Genomic DNA, 24,362 nt, shown 5'->3' with positions numbered 1-24,362 from the left:
TGATCTCATGGTTATGTACATCAATCCAGTAGCCATTTTGTTTTGTAAACTGCATCACATGAGCGCTACAGAAACACAGCTAACCAAACAAAGGCTGTTCTTAGATTTTTCACAGACCTCAAAAGTGGTTTTAAGCTTTGTTGTGGCACTTAGAACATCACATGTTGTTATTTTCCTATTTTAAAAAGGTGTGATTTGAGAGAGAACTATTGAAAAATTCTATGAAATTTGGGGAAAAATAAAACAAAATCAAGCAAAGGAGAATGCAGATTTTTATAGGGAGCTAAGAATGTTCTCCACAGGCTGGGACAGACCAGATCACACAGATTTAAGGTTTAAACAGTAAAACCAGGGTCATGTTCATTTGGGCACAACGTGACAAAAAAAAAATGATTAGAACTTATTGGAAACTGTTCGGCTAGTATCTCAGTGCTCCATGGACCTTTTAAATACATGTATCAACAGCGTGTGTGTGTGTGTGTGTGTGTGTGCAGAGTGTTTTAATTTGAGTTGGGTTCCTGTGGGTGGTGGGAGGGTTTCTCGGGGTCTGTGTCTCCCAGGAACGGACAGGCCTTGTCAGCTGGGGTGTCCACTGAGCGCCTGTCAGGAAATACACATCTCAGCTGGAAAGACGTTCACATGTGTCTCTATTGAACATATTTCTTGGTCCAGGACTCTCTGAGTAGCAGGTCGCAATACACGCTGGACACAAATTGGTTGAATCATGTTGTTTCCACATAAAACAAAATTATTAAATGTAATGAGGATGAATCAATGTGGAAAACTAATCGAATTTGCAAAAAAGTAAAACGTCCAATATATATATATATTTTTAAAACATTTAAACCTGAAATGAAATGACGTGATTCACATTTAGTTTGATTTCATGTAGATTTCACGTTAAGTTGACAACTCAATTAAATGTAAATACAAATGTGATGTTTAACTGGTGTCTGTGCCCAGCTGGTAGGGACTGAAACAGGTCATTACACATGGTAGAAGGGAAGGGGGGAGTGGAACGAGAGAGGTGGGGAGGGGGTAAATAGTTAACCTAAAATAAGAAGTTATGTAACACTGAGATATACACACACTGACAGACACACCAGCTTTCTGAACTCTTGAGTATAGGTCATAGCATTTCATGCCAGCTGCTGTTGACAAACTGAAGAGAGCTAGACGACTTCAAGTGTGTAACACTCACACTCAAACACACACCATTTCGCTCCACAGTAGCAAGCAAGGTATGTGTATGGCTACATGTGTTTGTGTTAGTGTGCGCACAACTTGTGCATTTGGGTGTGTGTGTGTGTCAAAGGTCTCTTACCTTGTGAAGCATGATGACCAGGCTAATGGGAGGTGAAGCCTGGGTTGTCTGTCACAGTCCTCCAGCGAATCAGGGAGCGGCACACCGCTGGTCTCCGGTAGCAACAGACACAGTCCCGCTCCGACAATGGGGCCACTCCCATAAAGAATCATAGCGGCCAATGGGATGGTTTCTCCTCTAGGACTGATTACCGCATTGAGGATACACCCCACTCTGTAACACAGACACACCAAGCCCACACACTTCTGTCTGAAACACACACACACACACACAGTTAAGATACAGCTTGCCCGTACAACTCAAACATACACATATTGCACAAACAGAGATACACACACATACACATCAGGTATTACTCAAGCATGGAGATAAGATGACCTTTGACCCAGGCGAGTGTGTGAGGTCAATAGATACGTGCTGTGTGTCTGCTGGGTTGCGATAGGGACTTGTCCTGTCAGGGGTCAGACACAGACACACTCCGTACCTGATGAGCGTAGGGAAGAGCTCGATGCCGTAGAGTATACACACAAACACACTGGTCTGCATACACAGCTTCCCCACCAGGGCCAGAGCCATCACCAACCCTGGGACAGCTACACACACACACAGTGTTGGATCACTGGAGGTCGTGTCGATGTGTTTGTTGTGTGTGTGTGTGTGTGTGTGTGTGTGCGTGTGTTTACCGTAGAAGCGTGATGCGAGCAGGGACAGCAGGCAGAAAGAGCCACTGAGGAGCAGGGACAGCATGCTGATTGGGCGTCTGCCACAGCGGGCCAATAGGAATGGGACGAGCAAGCAGGGTGCCTCTGATAGGCCGCTGAAGAACTGAGACAGGAAGACATCCACCCCGAAACGCCCGACATTCAGACAGATACCGTAGTACGTCAGGGCTGACGTTAGCCTAACACACACACATACACAGTGGGGAGAGACAGCATCATACACAGTGGGGAGAGACAGCATCATACACAGTGGGGAGAGACAGCATCATACACAGGGCGGAGAGACAGCATCATACACAGTGGGGAGAGGAAGCATCATACACAGGGCGGAGAGACAGCATCATACACAGTGGGGAGAGACAGCATCATACACAAGGCGGAGAGACAGCATCATTCACATGGCGGAGAGACAATCAGACACAGTGGGGAGAGACAGCATCATACACAGGACGGAGAGACAGCATCATACACAGGGCGGAGAGACAGCATCAGACACAGTGGGGAGAGACAGCATCATACACCGTGGGGAGAGACAGCATCAGACACAGTGGGGAAAGACAGCATCAGAAACAGCATCAGAGACAGCATCATGCACAGTGGGGAGAGACAGCATCATACACAGTGGGGAGAGACAGCATCATACACAGTGGGGAGAGACAGCATCATACACAGTGGGGAGAGACAGCATCATACACAGTGGGGAGAGACAGCATCATACACAGTGGGGAGAGACACATCATACACCGTGGGGAGAGGAAGAATCAGGGGCATCATACACAGTGGGGAGAGACAGCATCATACACAGTGGGGAGAGACAGCATCATGACACAGTGGGGAGAGGAAGAATCAGAAACAGCATCAGAGACAGCATCATACACAGTGGGGAGAGACAGCATCATACACAGTGGGGAGAGACAGCATCATGCACAGTGGGGAGAGACAGCATCATACACAGTGGGGAGAGACAGCATCATACACCGTGGGGAGAGGAAGAATCAGAAACAGCATCAGAGACAGCATCATACACAGTGGGGAGAGACAGCATCATACACAGTGGGGAGAGACAGCATCATACACAGGGCGGAGAGACAGCATCATACACAGGGCAGGAGAGACAGCATCATACACAGTGGGGAGAGACAGCATCATACACAGTGGGGAGAGACAGCATCATACACAGTGGGGAGAGACAGCATCATACACAGTGGGGAGAGACAGCATCATACACAGTGGGAGAGACAGCATCAGACACAGTGGGGAGAGACAGCATCATACACAGTGGGGAGAGACAGCATCAGACACAGTGGGGAGAGACAGCATCATACACAGTGGGGAGGAGAGACAGCATCATACACAGTGGGGAGAGACAGCATCATACACAGGGCGGAGAGACAGCATCATACACAGTGGGGAGAGACAGCATCAGACACAGTGGGGAGAGACAGCATCAGACAAATGCTGTAGAACAAATGGAGTACAGCGGTAGAACACATGGAGTACAGCGGTAGAACAAATGGAGTACAGCGTTAGAACACAGAGGTAGAACACAGCGGTAGAACACATGGAGTACAGCGGTAGTACACAGCGGTAGAACACAGCGGTAGAACACATGGAGTACAGCGGTAGTACACAGCGGTAGAACACAGCGGTAGAACACATGGAGTACAGCGGTAGTACACAGCGGTAGTACACAGCGGTAGAACACAGCGGTGGCTGTAGAACACAGCGGTAGAACACAGCGGTAGAACACAGCTGTAGAACACAGCGGTAGAACACAGCGGTAGTACACAATGGTAGAACACAGCGGTAGAACACAGCGGTAGAACACATGGAGTACAGCGGTAGAACACAGCGGTAGAACACGTGGAGTACAGCGGTAGAACACAGCGGTAGAACAGAGCGGTAGAACACATGGAGTACAGCGGTAGAACACAGCGGTAGAACACAGCGGTAGAACACAGAGGTAGAACACAGCGGTAGAACACAGCGGTGACCTGACAACCTCTCTTTTTTTCTACACACTTTCAGTGAGCTACAAAAGTGACACATGTTGTTTTATCTCTGTACTCCAGCACTTTGGATGTTAAATGATACTATGACTATGAGGTTAAAGTCCACTGACAGCTTTAATTTGAGGGTATTTTCATTGTGATAGTTGTGCTAGGAATATGGGACCAAATACTAAACTTTGGGCACTTTTTAATACACAGAATTGAATTCGTCCCAATTACTTTCCATCTCCTAAAATGGAGGTACTGTGTACAAAAAGTGCTGTAATTTCTAAACAGTTCACCCAATATGGATGAAAATACCTTCAAATTAAAGCTGACAGTCTGCACTTTAACATCAGTCATTGTATCATGTTGTTACGGTCCCATAAGACAAACTATAAATGTAAATAACTGACAAACAATACAAAACGGAATCAGGTGGATTTTAGGAGGGGTTCTCAACGACACTACTGGGGGTGTCCACCGAAAAGTTGACAAGCAAAAAGAGTCTGGGTCCTAAAAGACACCCACCATGAATGCCCATTAAATTTGCCCCATAAAACACAAACCAAAATAAACCCCTACAAACCAACTTTGAATATGGAGCTAAAAGACAGTGGGGCAAACCAAAAAGGGGAGAAAACAAGATTAAAGGCTTTGTTTTTATCACACTCAAAAAGGAGGCGCTAAACCGTGGTCAAGCACTTCCAACATCTCTCAAGAACTAACTGGAGCAGTGGGCCACTCTTCAATATCACCTGGGCTAGCGCAGGTGATACACCTTCCCACTAACGAGATGGACAACCCAGCGCAGGTGATACACCTACCCACTAACGAGATGGACAACCCAGCACAGGTGATACACCTTCCCACTAACGAGATGGACAACCCAGCACAGGTGATACACCTTCACTAACTGGACAACCCACAGGTGATACACCTACCCACTAACGAGATGGATAACCCGGCACAGGTGATACACCTACCCACTAACGAGATGGACAACCCAGCACAGGTGATACACCTTCCCACTAACGAGATGGACAACCCAGCACAGGTGATACACCTTCCCACTAACGAGATGGACAACCCAGCACAGGTGATACACCTTCCCACTAACGAGATGGACAACCCAGCACAGGTGATACACCTTCCCACTAACGAGATGGACAACCCAGCGCAGGTGATACACCTTCCCACTAACGAGATGGATAACCCGGCACAGGTGATACACCTTCCCACTAACGAGATGGACAACCCGGCACAGGTGACACCTACCCACTAACGAGATGGACAACCCAGCAATGATACACCTTCCCACTGGAGTACAGATGGACAACCCAGCACAATACACCTTCCCACTAACGAGATGGACAACCCAGCGCAGGTGATACACCTACCCACTAACGAGATGGACAACCCACCCAGGTGATACACCTTCCCACATGGATGGACAGGCCCAGAACAACCCAGGTGACTACTCTTGTCCTAACAGATGGAAACCCAGTGGTGATACACCTCCCACTAACGAGATGGATAACCCGGCACAGGTGATACACCTTCCACTGGACAACCCAGCACAGGTGATACACAGTGTGTCTGTGTCCAGGGGGACCCAGCACAGGATCCCTTCCCACTCTGTCTGGACAACCCAGCACAGGTGATACACCTTCCCACAACATGGACCCAGCACAGGTGATACACCTCCCACTAGGATGGACAACCCATAGGTGATACACCTTCCCACTAACGAGATGGACAACCCAGCACAGGTGATACACCTTCCCACTAACGAGATGGACAACCCAGCACAGGTGATACACCTTCCCACTAACGAGATGGACAACCCAGCACAGGTGATACACCTTCTGTAACGAGATGGACAACCCAGCACAGGTGATACACCTTAACGAGATGGATAACCCAGTGGTGATACACCTTCCCACTGTGTGTGATGGACAACCCAGCACAGGTGATACACCTTTGTGATGGACAACCCAGCACAGGTGATACACCTTTAACGAGATGGACAACCCAGCACAGGTGATACACCTTCCCACTGAGATGGACAACCCAGCACAGGTGATACACCTTGTGATGGACAACCCAGCACAGGTGATACACCTTTGTGATGGACAACCCAGTGGTGATACACCTTCTCACTAACGAGATGGATAACCCAGCACAGGTGATACACCTGTAACGAGATGGATAACCCGGCACAGGTGATACACCTTCCCACTGAGATGGATAACCCAGCACAGGTGATACACCTTCCCACTGAGATGGATAACCCGGCACAGGTGATACACCTGTAACGTGATGGACAACCCAGCACAGGTGATACACCTTCCCACTGCAACCCAGCACAGGTGATACACCTTCCCACTGAGATGGACAACCCAGCACAGGTGATACACCTTCCCACTAACGTGTGGACAACCCAGCACAGGTGATACACCTTCCCACTAACGTGATGGACAACCCAGCACAGGTGATACCCTTCCACTAACGGTGATAGACAACCCAGCACAGTCCCTTCACACTAACGAGATGGACAACCCAGGATGTGTCTCCTGTACTCCTCCAGAGTGTCCAGCCTCTTCTTCAGGAGCAACCAGTGAGGAGACTCAGGAATGGAGCTGAGAAGGGGAGATTCATGGCTGAGAAGGGGGTGATTCATGGCTGAGAAGGGGAGATTCATGGTTGAGAAGGGGGAGATTCCTCAAAATATAAATGGCTGAAAAACCTGTAACACTGGAGTACAGAGCCAAAACATGGCTCAGAAGGGGAGACCCACCCAATGTAACTCATGGTGACCAGAGAGTAGAATGGGGGATTCATGGTCCGCAGTGGGAAAGTGTGTTTCCCTCCTGGGTTTGCGTGTCTGCCTTTGGTATGTGTGAGTGCCAGTCTCAGTGTGTCTGTGTCCAGGGGGACTTGTTGAGGTCCTTCCCCTCTGTCTCCAACAGCTGTGACAGAAACACATGGACCTGAGTCTGCGTCTAGGAACACTGATTAATACAGACATGGTGTGAGAAGGGGTGTGATTCATGGTGTGAGAAGGGGTGATTCATGGCTGAGTGGGGTATTTGTGTGGGTGTGATTTGTGGCTGTGTGTGTAAGTGTGTGTATTTGTGTGTGTGTGTGTGTATTTGAGTGGGGTGTGTATTTGTGTGTGTGTGGTGTGTGTGAAGGGGGAGATTCATGGTGTGAGAAGGTGTGTGGGTGTGAGTGCGTGGTGCGTGCGTGCGTGCGTGGTGTGTGTGTTCATGGCGTGAGAAGGGGTACTCCTCCAGATCTTCTCATGGCTGAGAAGGGGGAGATTCATGGCTGAGAAGGGGGAGATTCATGGCTGAGAAGGGGAGATTCATGGCTGAGAGGGGGAGATTCATGGCTGAGAAGGGGGAGATTCATGGCTGAGAAGGGGGAGATTCATGGATGAGATTCATGGGAGAGATTCATGGCTGAGAAGGGGGAGATTCATGGCTGAGAATGGGAGATTCATGGCTGAGAAGGGGATTCAGATTCATGGCTGAGAAGGGGGATTCATGGCTGAGAAGGGGGAGATTCATGGCTGAGAAGGGGAGATTCATGGCTGAGAAGGGAGAAGATTCATGGCTGAGAAGGGGGAGATTCATGGCTGAGAGGGGGAGATTCATGGCTGAGAGGGGGAGATTCATGACTGAGAAGGGGGAGATTCATGGCTGAGAAGGGGGAGATTCATGGCTGAGAAGGGGGAGATTCATGACTGAGAAGGGGGAGATTCATGACGGAGAAGGGGGCTGAGATTCATGGCTGAGAAGGGGAGATTCATGGCTGAGAAGGGGAGATTCATGGCTGAGAAGGGGGAGATTCATGGCTGAGAAGGGGGAGATTCAGATTCATGGCTGAGAAGGGGGAGATTCATGGCTGAGAAGGGGGATTCATGGCTGAGAAGGGGAGATTCATGGCTGAGAAGGGGGAGATTCATGGCTGAGAAGGGGAGATTCATGGCTGAGAGATTCATGGCTGAGAAGGGGAGATTCATGGCTGAGAAGGGGGAGATTCATGGCTGAGAAGGGGGAGATTCATGGCTGAGAAGGGGAGATTCATGGCTGAGAAGGGGAGATTCATGGCTGAGAAGGGGGAGATTCATGGCTGAGAAGGGGGAGAAGGGGAGATTCATGGCTGAGAGAGGGGGAGATTCATGGCTGAGAGGGGGAGATTCATGGCTGAGAAGGGGGAGATTCATGGCTGAGAAGGGGGAGATTCATGGCTGAGAAGGGGGAGATTCATGGCTGAGAAGGGGGAGATTCATGGCTGAGAAGGGGGAGATTCATGGCTGAGAAGGGGGAGATTCATGGCTGAGAAGGGGGAGATTCATGGATGAGAAGGGGGAGATTCATGGCTGAGAAGGGGGAGATTCATGGCTGAGAAGGGGGTGATTCATGGCATTTCAGTACAGGTTCACTCACACTCTCTCACCTGGTTTCAGAGGAGACTTAGGGTTGTGTGTGTTACTCACTAGTAGAGAGGCAGACAGAGGATCTGTGGTATGGCCAGTGCCAGGTGTAGCTGTGTCCAGGTGTGTGTTACTCACTAGTAGAGAGGCAGACAGAGGATCTGTGGTACGGCCAGTGCCAGGTGTAGCTGTGTCCAGGTGTGTGTTACTCACTAGTAGAGAGGCAGACAGAGGATCTGTGGTATGGCCAGTGCCAGGTGTAGCTGTGTCCAGGTGTGTGTTACTCACTAGTAGAGAGGCAGACAGAGGATCTGTGGTACGGCCAGTGCCAGGTGTAGCTGTGTCCAGGTGTGTGTTACTCACTAGTAGAGAGGCAGACAGAGGATCTGTGGTATGGCCAGTGCCAGGTGTAGCTGTGTCCAGGTGTGTGTTACTCACTAGTAGAGAGGCAGACAGAGGATCTGTGGTATGGCCAGTGCCAGGTGTAGCTGTGTCCAGGTGTATGTTACTCACTAGTAGAGAGGCAGACAGAGGATCTGTGGTATGGCCAGTGCCAGGTGTAGCTGTGTCCAGGTGTATGTTACTCACTAGTAGAGAGGCAGACAGAGGATCTGTGGTATGGCCAGTGCCAGGTGTAGCTGTGTCCAGGTGTATGTTACTCACTAGTAGAGAGGCAGACAGAGGATCTGTGGTACGGCCAGTGCCAGGTGTAGCTGTGTCCAGGTGTGTGTTACTCACTAGTAGAGAGGCAGACAGAGGATCTGTGGTATGGCCAGTGCCAGGTGTAGCTGTGTCCAGGTGTGTGTAAGGTACGCCAGTGGTGCCAACGCCATCATACCCAGGCTGAAGGAGAAGGACAGGAGGGCCGGGGGCCAAATACGATACCTGGGAAGACTCCATTCCACACCTACACACACACACGCACGCACGCACGCACACACACACACACACACACACACACACACACACACACACACACACACACACACACACACACACACACACACACACACACACACAGTTAAATCCATGCCCACAGCCGCATGGCACGATGCACACACACACACACACACACACACACACACACACACACACACACACACACAGTTACGGTAGGGTAGATGTGTTACCCAGGCTGAAGCTGCAGATATTGATACAGCAGCAGGAGACCCCGGCCAGACAGCGCAGGGTGAGGAAGAGGATGGCGTGAGGAAGGACTGCCGGCAGCACAGCAGCCACAGCATGGACACACACACACACCAGCAGTACCACTCGCTTACCGTACCTAGTCACACACAGACACACACACACACGACATCCATGTGTTACAGTGTATAATTTACTGTGTGTGTGTGTGTGTGTGTGTGTGTGTGTGTGTGTGTGTGTGTGTGTGTGTGTATACTACCATTCAATGTCCTTGTTTTTGAAAGAAAAGCACATTTTTAGGTCCATTAAAATAACATCAAATTGATCAGAAATACAGTGTAGACATTGTTAACGTTGTAAATGACTATGGCTGATTTTTAATGGAATATCTACATAGGCGTACAGCTGCCCATTATCAGCAACCATCACTCCTGTGTTCCAGTGGCACGTTGTGTTAGCTAATCCAAGTTTATAATTTTAAAAGGCAAATTAATCATTAGAAAACTATTTTGCAATTGTGTTACAGTAGCACAGCTGAAAACTGTTGTTCTGATTAAAGAAGCAATAAAACTGTCCTTCTTTAGACTACGTGAGTATCTGGAGCATCAGCATTTGTGGGTTCGATTACAGGCTCAAAATGGCCAGAAACAAAGAACCTTCTTCTGTATCTCGTCAGTCTATTGTTGTTCTGAGATATGAAGGCTATTCCATGCGAGAAATTGACAAAAACTGAAGATCTCATACAACGCTGTGTACTAGTACTCCCTTTACAGAACAGTGCATACTGGCTCTAACCAGAATATAAAGAGGAGTGGGAGGCCCCGGTGCACAACTGAGCAAGAGGACAAGTACGTTAGAGTGTCTAGTTTGAGAAACAGACACCTCACAAGTCCTCAACTGGCAGCTTCATTAAATATTACCCGCAAAACACCAGTCTCAACATCAACAGCGAAGAGGCGACTCCGGGATGCTGGCCTTCTAGGCAGAGTTGCAAAGAAAAAGCCATAACTCAGACTGGCCAATGGAAAGAAAAGATTAAGATAGGCAAAAGAACACAGACACTGGACAGAGGAACTCTGCCTAGAAGGCAGAAGTTGCCTCTTCACTGTTGACGTTGAGACTGGTGTTTTGTGGGTGCGAGACCCTGTGGCTTGTAGGCCTCTCCAGGTCTTGCACCCACGTTGAAATTTGGTTGAGGATCGGTGATGATCTGAGGTTGTGAAGGATGCATACATCAAGCCAAGTACAAGCTTTGTCCTGGAAGAAAACTTGCTTCCTTCTGCTCTGACAATGTTACCCAACTCCGAGGATTGGTTTTCCCAGCAGGACAATGCTCCATGCCACACAGCCAGGTCAATCAAGGTGTGGATGGAGGATCACCAGATCAAGACCCTATTATGGCCAGCCTCCAGACCTGAACCCCATTGAACCCGACTTCAACTGTATATATACACTGTGTGTGTGTATATGTGTACTGTGTGTGTGTGTATATGTACTGTGTGTGTGTATGTAACCACCTGTCAGAGAGAGATCCTCCAAAGAGAGATCCCAGCAGAAGGCCGGCCATGTACATGGTCTGACTGTACGACAACACCACTGGATCCAAACACACTTTGCCCTGTAACACAAACGCACATGCACGCACGCACAGATGTTTGTGCTAGATAATGTTCTAGTAATCTAGTTGCAACACTGACTATTTATTGCCACACACACCTAATAATGAAATGTGTTGTTTTACAAGTTCAGTCATAGCAGTACTCAGGGTCAGTCATAGCAGTACTCAGGGTCAGCCATAGTAGTACTCAGGGTCAGCCATTATAGTACACAGGGTCAGCCATAGTAGTACTCAGGGTCAGCCATAGTAGTACCCAGGGTCAGCCATAGTAGTACTCAGGGTCAGGCATAGTAGTACTCAGGGTCAGCCATAGTAGTACTCAGGGTCAGCCATAGTAGTACTCAGGGTCAGCCATAGTAGTACCCAGGGTCAGCCATAGTACTCAGGGTCAGCCATAGTAGTACTCAGGGTCAGCCATAGTAGTACTCAGGGTCAGGCATAGTAGTACTCAGGGTCAGCCATAGTAGTACTCAGGGTCAGACATAGTAGTACTCAGGGTCAGCCATATTAGTACTCAGGGTCAGCCATCGTAGTACTCAGGGTCAGCCATAGTAGTACTCAGGGTCAGCCATAGTAGTACCCAGGGTCAGCCATAGTACTCAGGGTCAGCCATAGTAGTACTCAGGGTCAGCCATAGTAGTACTCAGGGTCAGGCATAGTAGTATTCAGGGTCAGCCATAGTAGTACTCAGGGTCAGCCATAGTAGTACTCAGGGTCAGCCATAGTAGTACTCAGGGTCAGGCATAGTAGAACTCAGGGTCAGCCATAGTACTCAGGGTCAGCCATAGTAGTACTCAGGGTCAGCAATAGTACTCAGGGTCAGCCATAGTAGTACTCAGGGTCAGCCATAGTACTCAGGGTCAGCCATAGTAGTACGGCACACTGGAGTAAATTAGGGTTAAGATTTGCATGGTTCTGATAACGGTTCCGACTGACATTTTAGCTTATAAATTGATCTGTGGACACTGTAGATCGAAATGGCATGAATTGAGCAGTAGCCCTGATAGTAATGGGAGCCCTGATAGACCTGGTAGCCCTGGTAGCAAGTTAGCCCTGGGAGCCAAGGTAGCCAAGTTAGCCCTGGTAGCCCTGGTAGCAAGTTAGCCCTGGGAGCCAAGGTAGCCAAGGTAGCAATGGGAGCCAAGGTAGAAATGGTAGCCCTCTGAGCATGGTAGCCCTGGGAGCCATGGTAGCCCTGGGAACCAAGGTATCCCTGGGATCCGAGGTTGGCATGGTAGCCATGGTTACCAAAGATAAATCTAGACTTGGTTTCCTCTATCGTAATCGCTCCTCTTTCACCCCGGCTGCCAAACTAACCCTGATTCAGATGACCATCCTACCCATGCTAGATTATTTTATTTTTCACCTTTATTTAACCAGGTAGGCTAGTTGAGAACAAGTTCTCATTTGCAACTGCGACCTGGCCAAGATAAAGCAAAGCAGTGTGACACAGACAACAACACAGAGTTACACATGGAATAAACAATAAACAAGCCAATAACACAATAAACAAATCAATGACACAGTAGAAAAAAGAAGGTCTATATACAGTGTGTGCAAAAGGCATGAGGAGGTGGGTAATAAATAGGCCATAGGAGCGAATAATTACAATTTAGCAGATTGACACTGGAGTGATAAAAGAGCAGGTGATGATGCGCAAGTAGAGATACTGGTGTGTAAAAGAGCAGAAAAGTAAATAAAATAAAAACAGTATGGTGATGAGGTAGATATATTGGGTGGGCTATTTACAGATGTACAGTGCCTTGCGAAAGTATTCGGCCCCCTTGAACTTTGCGACCTTTTGTCACATTTCAGGCTTCAAACATAAAGATATAAAACTGTATTTTTTTGTGAAGAATCAACAACAAGTAGGACACAATCATGAAGTGGAACGACATTTATTGGATATTTCAAACTTTTTTAACAAGTCAAAAACTGAAAAATTGTTGGTAGATTTGCAGTGGTCTGATACTCCTTCCATTTCAATATTATCGCTTGCACAGTGCTCCTTGGGATGTTTAAAGCTTGGGAAATCTTTTTGTATCCAATTCCGGCTTTAAACTTCTTCACAACAGTATCTCGGACCTGTCTGGTGTGTTCCTTGTTCTTCATGATGCTCTCTGCGCTTTTAACGGACCTCTGAGACTATCACAGTGCAGGTGCATTTATACGGAGACTTGATTACACACAGGTGGATTGTATTTATCATCATTAGTCATTTAGGTCAACATTGGATCATTCAGAGATCCTCACTGAACTAATGGAGAGAGTTTGCTGCACTGAAAGTAAAGGGGCTGAATAATTTTGCACGCCCAATTTTTCAGTTTTTGAAAAATGATTGTGTCCCACTTGTTGTTGATTCCTCATAAAAAAATACAGTTTTATATCTTTATGTTTGAAGCCTGAAATGTGGCAAAAGGTCGCAAAGTTCAAGGGGGCCGAATACTTTCGCAAGGCACTGTACTATGTACAGCTGCAGCGATCGGTTAGCTGCTCAGATAGTTGATGTTTAAAGTTGGTGAGAGAAATAAAAGTCTCCAACTTCAGCAATTTTTGTAATTCGTTCCAGTCACTGGCAGCAGAGAACTGTAAGGAAAGGCGGCCAAATGAGGTGTTGGCTTTGGAGATGATCAGTGAGATATACCTGCTGGAACGTGTGCTACGGGTGGGTGTTGTTATCGTGACCAGTGAACTGAGATAAGTCGGAGCTTTACCTAGCATAGACTTATAGATGACCTGGAGCCAGTGGGTCTGGCGACGAATATGTAGCGAGGGCCAGCCGACGTGCGCATACAGGTCGCAGTGATGGGTGGTATAAGGTAATTTGGTATCAAAACGGATGGCACTGTGATAGACTGCATCCAGTTTGCTGAGTAGAGTGTTGAAAGCTATTTTGTAGATGACAATGCCGAAGTCGAGGATCGGTAGGATAGTCAGTTTAACGAGGGTAAGTTTGGCGTCGTGAGTGAAGGAGGCTTTGTTGCGAAATAGAAAGCCGATTCTAGATTTGATTTTTGATTGGAGATGTTTATTATGAGTCTGGAAGGAGAGTTTACAGTCTAACCAGACACCTAGGTATTTATAGTTGTCTACATATTCTAGGTCGGAACCGTCCAGGGTGGGTATGTTAGTCAGGCGGGCGGGTGGGTGCGGGCAGCGAACGGTTGAAAAGCATGCATTTGGTTTTACTAGTGTTTAAGAGCAGTTGGAGGCCACGGAAGGAGTGTTGATTACGGAGATGTAATTTAGAGATCGGCAGGTAAGGATGCTCCCACTGGTTGATGCTTATTTCTAAAACCCTCTTAGGCCTCACTAACCCCTATCTGAGATACCTGCTGCAGCCCTCATCCTCCACATACAACACCCATTCTTCCAGTCACATTCTGTTAAAGGTCCCCAAAGCACACACATCCCTGGGTCGCTCCTCTCTTCAGTTCGCTGCAGCTAGCGACTGGAACGAGCTGCAACAAACACTCAAACTGGACAGTTTTATCTCCACCTCTTCATTCAAAGACTCAATCATGGACACTCTTACTGACCATTGTGGCTGCTTTGCGTGATGTATTGTTGTCTCTACCTTCTTGCCCTTTGTGCTGTTGTCTGGGCCCAATAATGTTTGTATCCTGTTTTGTGCTGCTACCATGTTGTTGTTGTGTTGGAACCATGTAGTTTTACTGCCATGTTGTGTTGCTACCATGCTGTGTAGTTATGTGTTGCTACCATGCTGTGTAGTCATGTGTTGCTGCATGATATTTTGTTGTCATATGTCTCCCTTTATGTAGTGTTGTGTTGTTTCTCTTGTTGTGATGTGTGTTTTGTCCTATATTTTTATTTATTTTATTTATTTTATTTTTAATCCCAGCCCCCGTCCCTGCATGTGTCCTTTTGCCTTTTGGTAGGCCGTCATTGTTTCATTTTTTATTTATTTTTTACCTTTATTTAACTAGGCAAGTCAGTTAAGAACAAATTCTTATTTTCAATGACGCCCTAGGAACAGTGGGTTAACTGCCTGTTCAGGGGCAGAACGACAGATTTATACCTTGGGGATTTGAACTTGCAATCTTCCGGTTACTAGTCCAACACTCTAACCACTAGGCTACCCTTGTAAATAAGATGTTGTTCTTAACTGACTTGCCAAGTTAAATACAGTTTAAATAAATGAAATCATGATTTATGAGTGTATCTCTTCCGCCTGTGTGACGTTGGTGTGAAACCTGACACCACTTGAATCTGGGATGTCCCTCCTACCATTTAATTCGCTCTTCCAACTGTCTATCAACTCCTGGCTAACCCCTACATTACAGCCACTGACAAAGTACGGGACTCTTCACAGGTTAGGAGAGCATTTTCACAAACCCTAACCATTTCCCTAACCTTAACCTCAGTCTCCTAACCTGCAATGCTAATTCTCCTAACCTGCTATGAAAATGTATCGAAGTGGAGTTTCCTGACAAAAGAGCACATGCTTGCAATCCTTACATCATAGCGCAACAGGCTGGTTTCGTTGCTCTAACACAGGATTATGCGCAATAAATGTGATTCACATTATTTTTTTAAATATATATATATTTTAAAGTTAAAAACAGTGTAACGAGTGCGCTGAGAGTCGGGAAGCAAGTTCATGGAGATTTAGAAATAAAACAAACAATGAACACAAAACACAAACAATGCACCGAAATGACAACAGAGTCAATAACACCTGAGGAAAGAACCAATGGGAGTGACAGATATAGGGAAGATAATCAACGTGATGGAGTCCAGGTGAGTGTCATGAGGCACAGGTGAGCGAGACGATGGTGACAGGTGTGCGGGATAATCAGCAACCTGTTGACCTAGAGGCTGGAGAGGGAGTAGACGTGACAAACAGTCCATTTATATTTTCCAACGGGGCTATACATTTGGGAGAGGTGTTTTTCTCGCCTGAGTAGCCTCGTTTCACTGCCAGAAATAAAATGAAACCATCTAGTGTTCAGTGAAATAACAACACAATGTAAAATACAGGAAGTCTAGTCAAGTAATTAACATCCAATCACATTAACCGTTACTCTCTCGCGGGAATTCCACTAACGGTCCTTATGAAGCCAAACGTATCTGCTGCTCATGTTGGTATCTGCACTGATGGCGAAAAAGCCATGACAGGGAGACATAGTGGAGTGGTAACGTGCGTGCAAGCAGTTGCTCCCGACACCACTTGGGCACACTGCAGCAGTCACCGAGAGGCTCTTGCTGCCAAGGGAATGCCTGACAGCTTGAAAGATGTTTTGGACACTACAGTAAAAATGGTTAACTTTGTTAAAAAAGCAAGGCCCCTGAAATCCTGTGTATTTTCTGCCTTATACGACAAGCTTAAAGTTTTCTTTACTGACCATAATTTTCACTTGTCTGACCGCATGATGACGAGTTTCTCACACGACTGGCAGATAGGGGTGATGTTTTTTCTCACCTGAATGATCTGAATCTAGGATTACAAGGACTCTCCACAACTATATTCAATGTACGGGACAAAATTGAGGCTATGATTAAGAAGTTGGAGCTCTTCTCTGTCTGCATTAATAACAAGGACAACACACAGGTCTTTCCATCATTGTATGATTTTTTTGTGTGCAAATGAACTCAAGCTTATGGACAATGTCAAATGGAGTCTGACAATTTAGGGCCTTCCTCTGACACCACCTGGTATAGAAGTACTGGATGGCAGGAAGCTTGGCCCCAGTGATGTACTGGGCCGTATGCACTACCCTCTGTAGTTCCATGCTGTCAGAGGCCGAGCAGTTGCCATACCAGGCAGTGATGCCTCCCTATAGGCTGTTTCGTCACTATCGGTGATCAGGCCTACCACTGTTGTCATTGGCAAACTTAGTGATGGTGTTGGAGTCCTGCCTGGCCGTGCAGTCGTGAGTGAACAGGGAGTACAAGAGGGGATTGAGCACGCACCTCTGAGGGGCCCCTGTGTTGAGGATCAGTGTGGCGGATGTGCTGTTACCTACCCTTACCACCTGGGGGCGGCCCGTCAGGAAGTCCAGGATCTAGTTACAGAGTGAAGTGTTTAGTCCCAGGGTCCTTAGCTTAGTGATGAGCTTTGAGAGTGCTATGGTGTTGAACGCTGAGCTGTAGTCAATAGATAGCATTCTCACATATGTGTTCCTTTTGTCCAGTTGTGAAAAGACCGTGTGGAGTGCAAAAGAGATTGCATCAACTGTGGGTCTGTTGGGGCGGAATGCAAATTGGATTGGGTCTAAGGTTTATGGGAAAATGGTGACCATCCTTTAAAAGCACTTCATGGCTACAGATGTGAGTGATACTGGTCGGTAGTCATTTAGGCAGGTTACCTTAGTGTTCTTGGGCACAGGCTCTATGGTGGTCTCCTTAAAACATGTTGGTACTACAGACTCGGACACGGAGAGGTTGAAAATGTCAGTGAAGACACTTGCCAGTTGATCAGCGCATACTCACAGTACACATCCTGGTAATCCGTCTGGCCCTGTGGCCTTGTGAATGTTGACCTGTATGAAGGTCTTACTCAAATCGGCTAAGGAGAGCATGATCACACAGTCTTGAAGAACAGTTGGTGCTCTCATGCATGTTTCAGTGTTATTTGCCTCAAAGCGAGCATATAAGTAGTTTAGCTCATCTGGTAGACTTGTGTCACTGGGCAGCTCTCGGCTGTGCTTCCCTTTGTAGTAATGGTTTGCAAGCCCTGCCACATCCGATGAGAGTCAGAGCTGGTGTAGTATGATTCGATCTTAGTTCTGTATTGACCCTTTGCCTGTTTGATGGTTCGTCGGAGGCCATAGTGTGATTTCTTATAAGCTTCCCTGGTTAGAGTCCCGCTCCTTGAAAGCAGCAGCTCTAGCATTTAGCTCAGTGCGGATGTTGCCTGTAATCATTGACTTCTGGTTGGGGTGTGTACTGTCACTGTGGGGATGACGTCATCGATGCACTTATTGATGAAGTCAATGTCTGATGTGGTGTACTCCTCAATGCCATCGGAGGACTCCTGGAACATATTCCAGTCTGCCAGCAAAACAGTCCTGTAGTTTAGCATCCACTTTCTTTATTGATCTCGTCACTGGTGCTTCCTGTTTTAATTTTTGCATGTAAGAAGGAATTAGGAGGATATAATTATGATCAGATTCGCCAAATGGACGGAGAGCTTTGTTCGTACTCTGTGTGTGGAGTTAAGGTGGTCCAGAGGTTTTTTTTCTCCTCTGGTTGCACATTTAACATGCTGATAGAAATTTGATAAATAGATTTAAGTTTTCCTGCATTAAAGTCCCCGGCTACTAGAAGCGCCGCCTCTGGATGAGTGTTTTCCTGTTTCCTGCTTTTGCTTTTGCTTTTATTCTCCTGCTTTTATTTTCACATTTCCACAACCTTCAAAGTGTTTACTTTCAATTGATACCAATAATATGCATATCCCTGCTTCAGGGCCTGAGCAACAGGCAGTTGAATTTGGGTCATTTTAGGCAAAAATCTAAAAAAAAGGGGTAGATCCTGAGCAAATAGTTATTTACAATGACGGCCTACCGGGGAACTGTGGGTTAACTGCCTTGTTCAGAGGCAGAACGACAGATATTTACTTTGTCAGCTCGGGAATTCAATCCAGCAACCTTTCGGTGACTGTTCCAACGCTCTAACCACGAGGCTACCTACCTCATCTCAGTACCCCACACATACAATGATCAGTTAGGTCCCCCAGTCGAGCAGTGCATTTCGAACACGGATTCAACCACACAAAGCAGGGACATTTTCCAACGTCTCACAAAGAAGGGCACCTATTGGTAGATAAAAAAAGCAGACATTGAATATCCCTTTGAGCACGAAGATATTCATTACACTTTGGATGGTGTGGATGGTGTGGATGCAACCAGTCACTACAAAGATACAGGCGTCATTCCTAACTCAGTTGCCGGAGAGGAAGGCAAACACTCAAGGATTTCACCATGAGGCCAATGGTGATTTAAAACAGTTACAGTGATGGTGTTGGAAAAACTGAGGGGGGATGAACAGTAGTAAGTTCACAACACCTAATTGACAGTGAAAAGAAGGAAGCCTGTACAGAATAAAAATATTCCAAAACATGCATCCTGTTTGCAACAAGGCACTAAAGTAAAACTGCAAAAAATGTGGCAAAGCAATTCACTTTTCTGTCTTGAATACAAAGTATTATGTTTAGGGGAGTACCACTCAGACTTCATCATGTAATGGGTATCCTTGAAATCGTTAAAGACTGGTGAGTTTTTCAGAATAAAAATAAATGGAATAGAGCTAAGCACAGGCAAGATTCTAAAAGAAAACCTGGTTCAGTCTGCTTTCCATCAGACACTGGGAGATGAATTCAACTTTCAGCAGGAGAATAACCTAAAACAAAAGCTCAAGTCAATACTGGAGTTGCTTCTTAAGGCTAGGGGGCAGTATTCAGAAGTTTGGATGACTGATGTGCCAAAAGTAAAGTGCCTGTAACTCAGGCCCAGAAGCTAGGAGATGCATATAATTGGTAGCATTGGTCAGAAACCACTCTGAAGTTTCCAAAACTGTTAAAATAATGTCTGTAAGTATAACAGAACTGATATGGCAGGCGGAAACACGAGGAGAATCCATCCAGATTATTGTTTTAGGTCACAGTCCATTCAAATGCTTGTCTATGGGATATTCATAGGAATTCCTCCCAGATTGCACTTCCTATGGCTTCCACTAGATGTCAACAGTCTTTAGAAAGGGTTTCAGGCTTGTTTTTTGAAAAATGAATTAGTAGTTGTAGTTTTTCAAGGTGGCTCTCATTTGGACTGCAGTCTTGTGGCGCTCATGGATGAGGGTGTGCACCTCGTTATTTATCTCTGGTATTGAACATTCAGTCTTAACTTCTTCGATATAGGGGCGCTCTTTTAATTTTTGGATAAAAAAAACGTTCCCGTTTTAAACAAGATATTTTGTCACGAAAAGGTGCTCGACTATGCATATAATTGACAGCATTGGAATGAAAACACTCTGACGTTTCCAAAACTGCAAAGGTATTGTCTGTGAGTGGCACAGAACTAATGCTACAGGTGAAACCAAGATGAAATTTCATACAGGAAGTGCCCCAGATTTTGAATGCGCTGTGTTCCAATATCTCCTTATATGGCTGTGAATGTGCCAGGAATGAGCCTACACTTTCTGTCGTTTCCCCAAGGTGTCTGCAGCATTGTGACGTATTTGTAGGCACATCATTGGAAGATTGACCATAAGAGACTACATTTACCAGGTGTCCGCTTGGTGTCCCCCGTCAAAATTATTGCGCAATATCCAGCTGCGTGCACTTTTCCATTTGGTTCAGAGGAGAAAGGCAACTGCCACGAATGATTTATCATCGAATAGATATGTGAAAAAACACCTTGAGGATGATTCTAAGCAACGTTTGCCATGTTTCTGTCGATATTATGGAGTTAATTTGGAAAAAAGTTCGGCGTTGTAGTGAATGAATTTTCGGGTTTTTTTCTTAGCCAAAAGTGATGAACAAAACAAAGCTATTTCGTCAACACAAATAATCTTTTGGGAAAAATGAACATTTGCTATCTAACTGAGAGTCTCCTCATTGAAAACAAACCCGAAGTTCTTCAAAGGTAAATTATTTTATTTGAATGCTTTTCTTGTTTTTGTGAAAATGTTGCCTGCTGAATGCTAGGCTTAATGCTATGCTAGGCTATCAATACTCTTACACAAATGCTTGTGTAGCTTTGGCTGTAATGCATATTTTGAAAATCTGAGATGACAGTGTTGTTAACAAAAGGCTAAGCTTGTGTTTCAATGTATTTATTTCATTTCATTTGCGATTTTCATGAATAGGAAACGTTGCGTTATGGTAATGCGCTTGAGGCTATGATTACGCTCCCGGATACGGGATTGCTCGTCGCTAGAGGTTAAAGGACTTTATTGAACAAAACAAACATTTGTTGTGTAGCTGGGACCCTTGGGATTGCAAACAGAGAAAGATCTTTAAAAGTAAGTGATTTATTTTATCGCTATTTCTGATTTTTGTGACGCCTCTGCTGGTTCGGAAAACGTTTTTAATGCTGGTGTACCCGGGGCGCTGTCCTCAGATAATCACATGGTATGCTTTCGCCGTTAAGCCTTTTTGAAATCTGACAAAGCGGCTGGATTAACAAGAAGTTAAGCTTTTAAATGATGTAAGACACTTGTATTTCCATGAATGTTTAATATTACGAGTTTTGTATTTTGAATTCCACGCTCTCCAATTTCACCGGATTTTGACAAGGTGGGTCACTAGTTTCCCACCTAGCCCAAAGAGGGTATTACAAATAAGACAGTGAATGTTCCTGAGTGACCAAGTTACAAGACCTAGAAATGGTTGTCTAGCGATGCTCAACATCCAATTTGACAGAGCTTGAAGAATTTTGAAAAGAATAATGGACAAATTTTACACAATCCCGGTGTGGAAAGCTCTTAGACACTTACCCAGAAAGACTCACAGCTGTAATTGCTGCCAAAAGTGCTTCTGCAAAGTATTGACTCAGGTGTGTGAATACTTATGTAAATGAGATATTGCTCTATTTAATTTTCAATAAATTTGCAAACATTTCTAAAAAACTTGTTTTCACTTTTTCATCATGGGGTTTTGTGTGTAGATGGGTGAGAAAATCCAGTCAAGGTGTATCAATACCTTTTGCCGGCACTGTAGCTGCTGTGATTGGCTGGTGTCTTGGGGGTGGCACACAGTCTGGGAAACAGTATGCTAACATTCTAACTTATAAAACTGATAATGAGCTCCGAATGTAACAGTATAACTTTAGACCATCCCCTCGCCCATACCCGGGCGTGATTCAGGGACCCTCTGCACACATCAACAACAGTCACCCACGAAGCATCGTTACCCATCGCTCCACAAAAGCCATGGCCCTTGCAGAGCAAAGGGGAACCACTACTTCAAGGTCTCAGAGCGAGTGACATCACCGATTGAAACGCTATTTAGCGCCGCACCACCGCTAACTAAGCTAGCCGTTTCACATCCGTTACACAAACACAAATGAAAGCATGACGTTAGCGTGAAACGTACCATCTCGCAGCTTAGCAATCAGTGAAAATGTATGTTCTTATCCACCATGGGCTTTATCATCAATGCATCCACTCCATACATACCCCACAAGAGATGCCACAAGAGGTCTCTTCACAGTCCTCAAGTCCAGAACAGACATTGGGAGGCACACAGTACTACATAGAGCCATGACTACATGGAACTCTATTCCACAGTACTACATAGAGCCATGACTACATGGAACTCTATTCCACAGTACTACATAGAGCCATGACTACATGGAACTCTATTCCACAGTACTACATAGAGCCATGACTACATGGAACTCTATTCCACAGTACTACATAGAGCCATGACTACATGGAACTCTATTCGACAGTACTACATAGAGCCATGACTACATGGAACTCTATTCCACAGTACTACATAGAGCCATGACTACATGGAACTCTATTCCACAGTACTACATAGAGCCATGACTACATGGAACTCTATTCCACATCAGCTAACTGATGCAGCAGTAGAATCCTATTTATATACTTTATCTCTTGATCTCGACAAAAACAACTTTGTCATGTTGATCATAATCATGAGATAATCAAGGGGGGGGGGGAAATCATTCTCTTCATTCTCTTCATATGTCCTCTCTGGACCAGACCCAGCTGCTATCGCATTGGTGTCAATGGGAGACACTACTGGTTAAGTAGATCGGTCTGGAACAGAGGAATGTTTTCAATTGTAAAAGGCCTGAGTGACGCCCATACATACCCCACAAGACATGCCACAAGAGGTCTCTTCACAGTCCCCAAGTCCACAACAGACATTGGGAGGCACACAGTACTACATAGAGCCATGACTACATGGAACTCTATTTCACATCAGGTTAGCTGATGCAAGCAGTAGAATCAGATTTTAAACAACAGATAAATATACACCTTATGGAACAGCGGGGACTGTGAAGAGACACACACAGGCACAGACACACACACACATTACATGTTTACTCACATTATCTCTATCGGTGTCGTTCCCCTGCGTGATCTCATCCTGTGTCGGTAATAATATCGATATAAGTGACACGTTCATCTCGCGCACCTCCCCGGTAGTGCGGTTCTGTTTGCGCGCACTACTAGAAGAGACTTCATCTCCTCCGGTTCGACTCTTGGTCGGTAACTGACTGGGGACGTTAGCGCACGAGGAGGCTGCTCTGCTGACAGTGAAGACATCGAGGAAGAAAAGAAACGCCGTGAAGAAGAATATGAGAGCGAGCCGCAAGTACACCGCGAGCTGCAAAGGAGCCATAGGACTCTTCTATTTCACTCTCTCTCTCTCCGCTCACCGCCTATCTCACCAGACAGCGGAGCTGAAGGGACTGTTACACCCGTAAAGTTCTGGAACTCTTGTCTTGTTAGCGCAATAAGTACTGTAAAAGCAAAGTCTAATCATTACAAATCGCGACAAAGTGGTCAGGGGTGAATAAATACCTAACCCACAGTCCTCTGCATGAGACTTCCTCCCCATTGCCTGGGGGTCGAGTTGACCTGAACCTAGAAATTCTATTGAACTACTTTACCACTTCTCTCTCCCCCCTCTCTCTTTTCTCCCCATTCCTTCTCCCCCTCTCTCTTTTCTCCCAATTCCTTCTCTCCCCCTCTCTCTTTTCTCCCCATTCCTTCTCCCCCCCTCTCTCTTTTCTCCCCATTCCTTCTCCCCCTCTCTTTTCTCCCCATTCCTTCTCCCCCTCTCTCTTTTCTCCCCATTCCTTCTCCCCCTCTCTTTTTCTCCCCATTCCTTCTCCCCCTCTCTCTTTTCTCCCCATTCCTTCTCCCCCTCTCTCTTTTCTCCCCATTCCTTCTCCCCCTCTCTCTTTTCTCCCCATTCCTTCTCTCCCCCTCTCTCTTTTCTCCCAATTCCTTCTCTCCCCCTCTCTCTTTTCTCCCCATTCCTTCTCCCCCCTCTCTCTTTTCTCCCCATTCCTTCTCCCCCCTCTCTCTTTTCTCCCCATTCCTTCTCCCCCTCTCTCTTTTCTCCCCATTCCTTCTCCCCCCTCTCTCTTTTCTCCCCATTCCTTCTCCCCCTCTCTCT

General features: G+C 46.2%; 1 protein-coding gene across 1 annotated transcript; it reads right to left on the bottom strand.

Annotated features, from left to right (window-relative positions):
- Positions 1-254: 254 nt before the first annotated feature.
- Positions 255-23,808, bottom strand: LOC135507533 (solute carrier family 22 member 13-like). Its single transcript, XM_064927041.1, has 10 exons — positions 23,286-23,808; positions 11,145-11,245; positions 9,612-9,766; positions 9,220-9,388; positions 6,584-6,679; positions 3,525-4,078; positions 2,008-2,310; positions 1,809-1,917; positions 1,325-1,573; positions 255-600 (listed from the first exon to the last, which is right to left on the bottom strand). The coding sequence occupies exons 1-10, from the start codon at positions 23,577-23,579 to the stop codon at positions 501-503; spliced, it is 2,130 nt and encodes a 709-aa protein (XP_064783113.1). The 5' UTR covers positions 23,580-23,808; the 3' UTR covers positions 255-500.
- Between the last annotated feature and the right edge of the window lie 554 nt (positions 23,809-24,362).

Source organism: Oncorhynchus masou, chromosome 21 (genome assembly GCF_036934945.1).
Source record: "Oncorhynchus masou masou isolate Uvic2021 chromosome 21, UVic_Omas_1.1, whole genome shotgun sequence".
Classification (NCBI taxonomy): Eukaryota; Metazoa; Chordata; class Actinopteri; order Salmoniformes; family Salmonidae; genus Oncorhynchus; species Oncorhynchus masou.
The sequence above is the reverse complement of the archived record's forward strand: the minus strand, read 5'-3'. Positions and strand labels throughout refer to the sequence as shown.

What these genes read in the sequence shown, in the direction of transcription:
- LOC135507533 (XM_064927041.1), bottom strand. Translation starts at nt 23,579, where the DNA reads ATGGCTCCTTTGCAGCTCGCGGTGTACTTGCGGCTCGCTCTCATATTC. An exon ending in GGAGGATCTCTCTCTGACAG is followed by an intron (nt 9,767 to 11,144) that starts GTGGTTACATAC and finishes GTGTGTGACTAG; the next exon opens with GTACGGTAAGCGAGTGGTAC. An exon ending in GCTCGCATCACGCTTCTACG is followed by an intron (nt 1,918 to 2,007) that starts GTAAACACACGC and finishes GTGTGTGTGTAG; the next exon opens with CTGTCCCAGGGTTGGTGATG.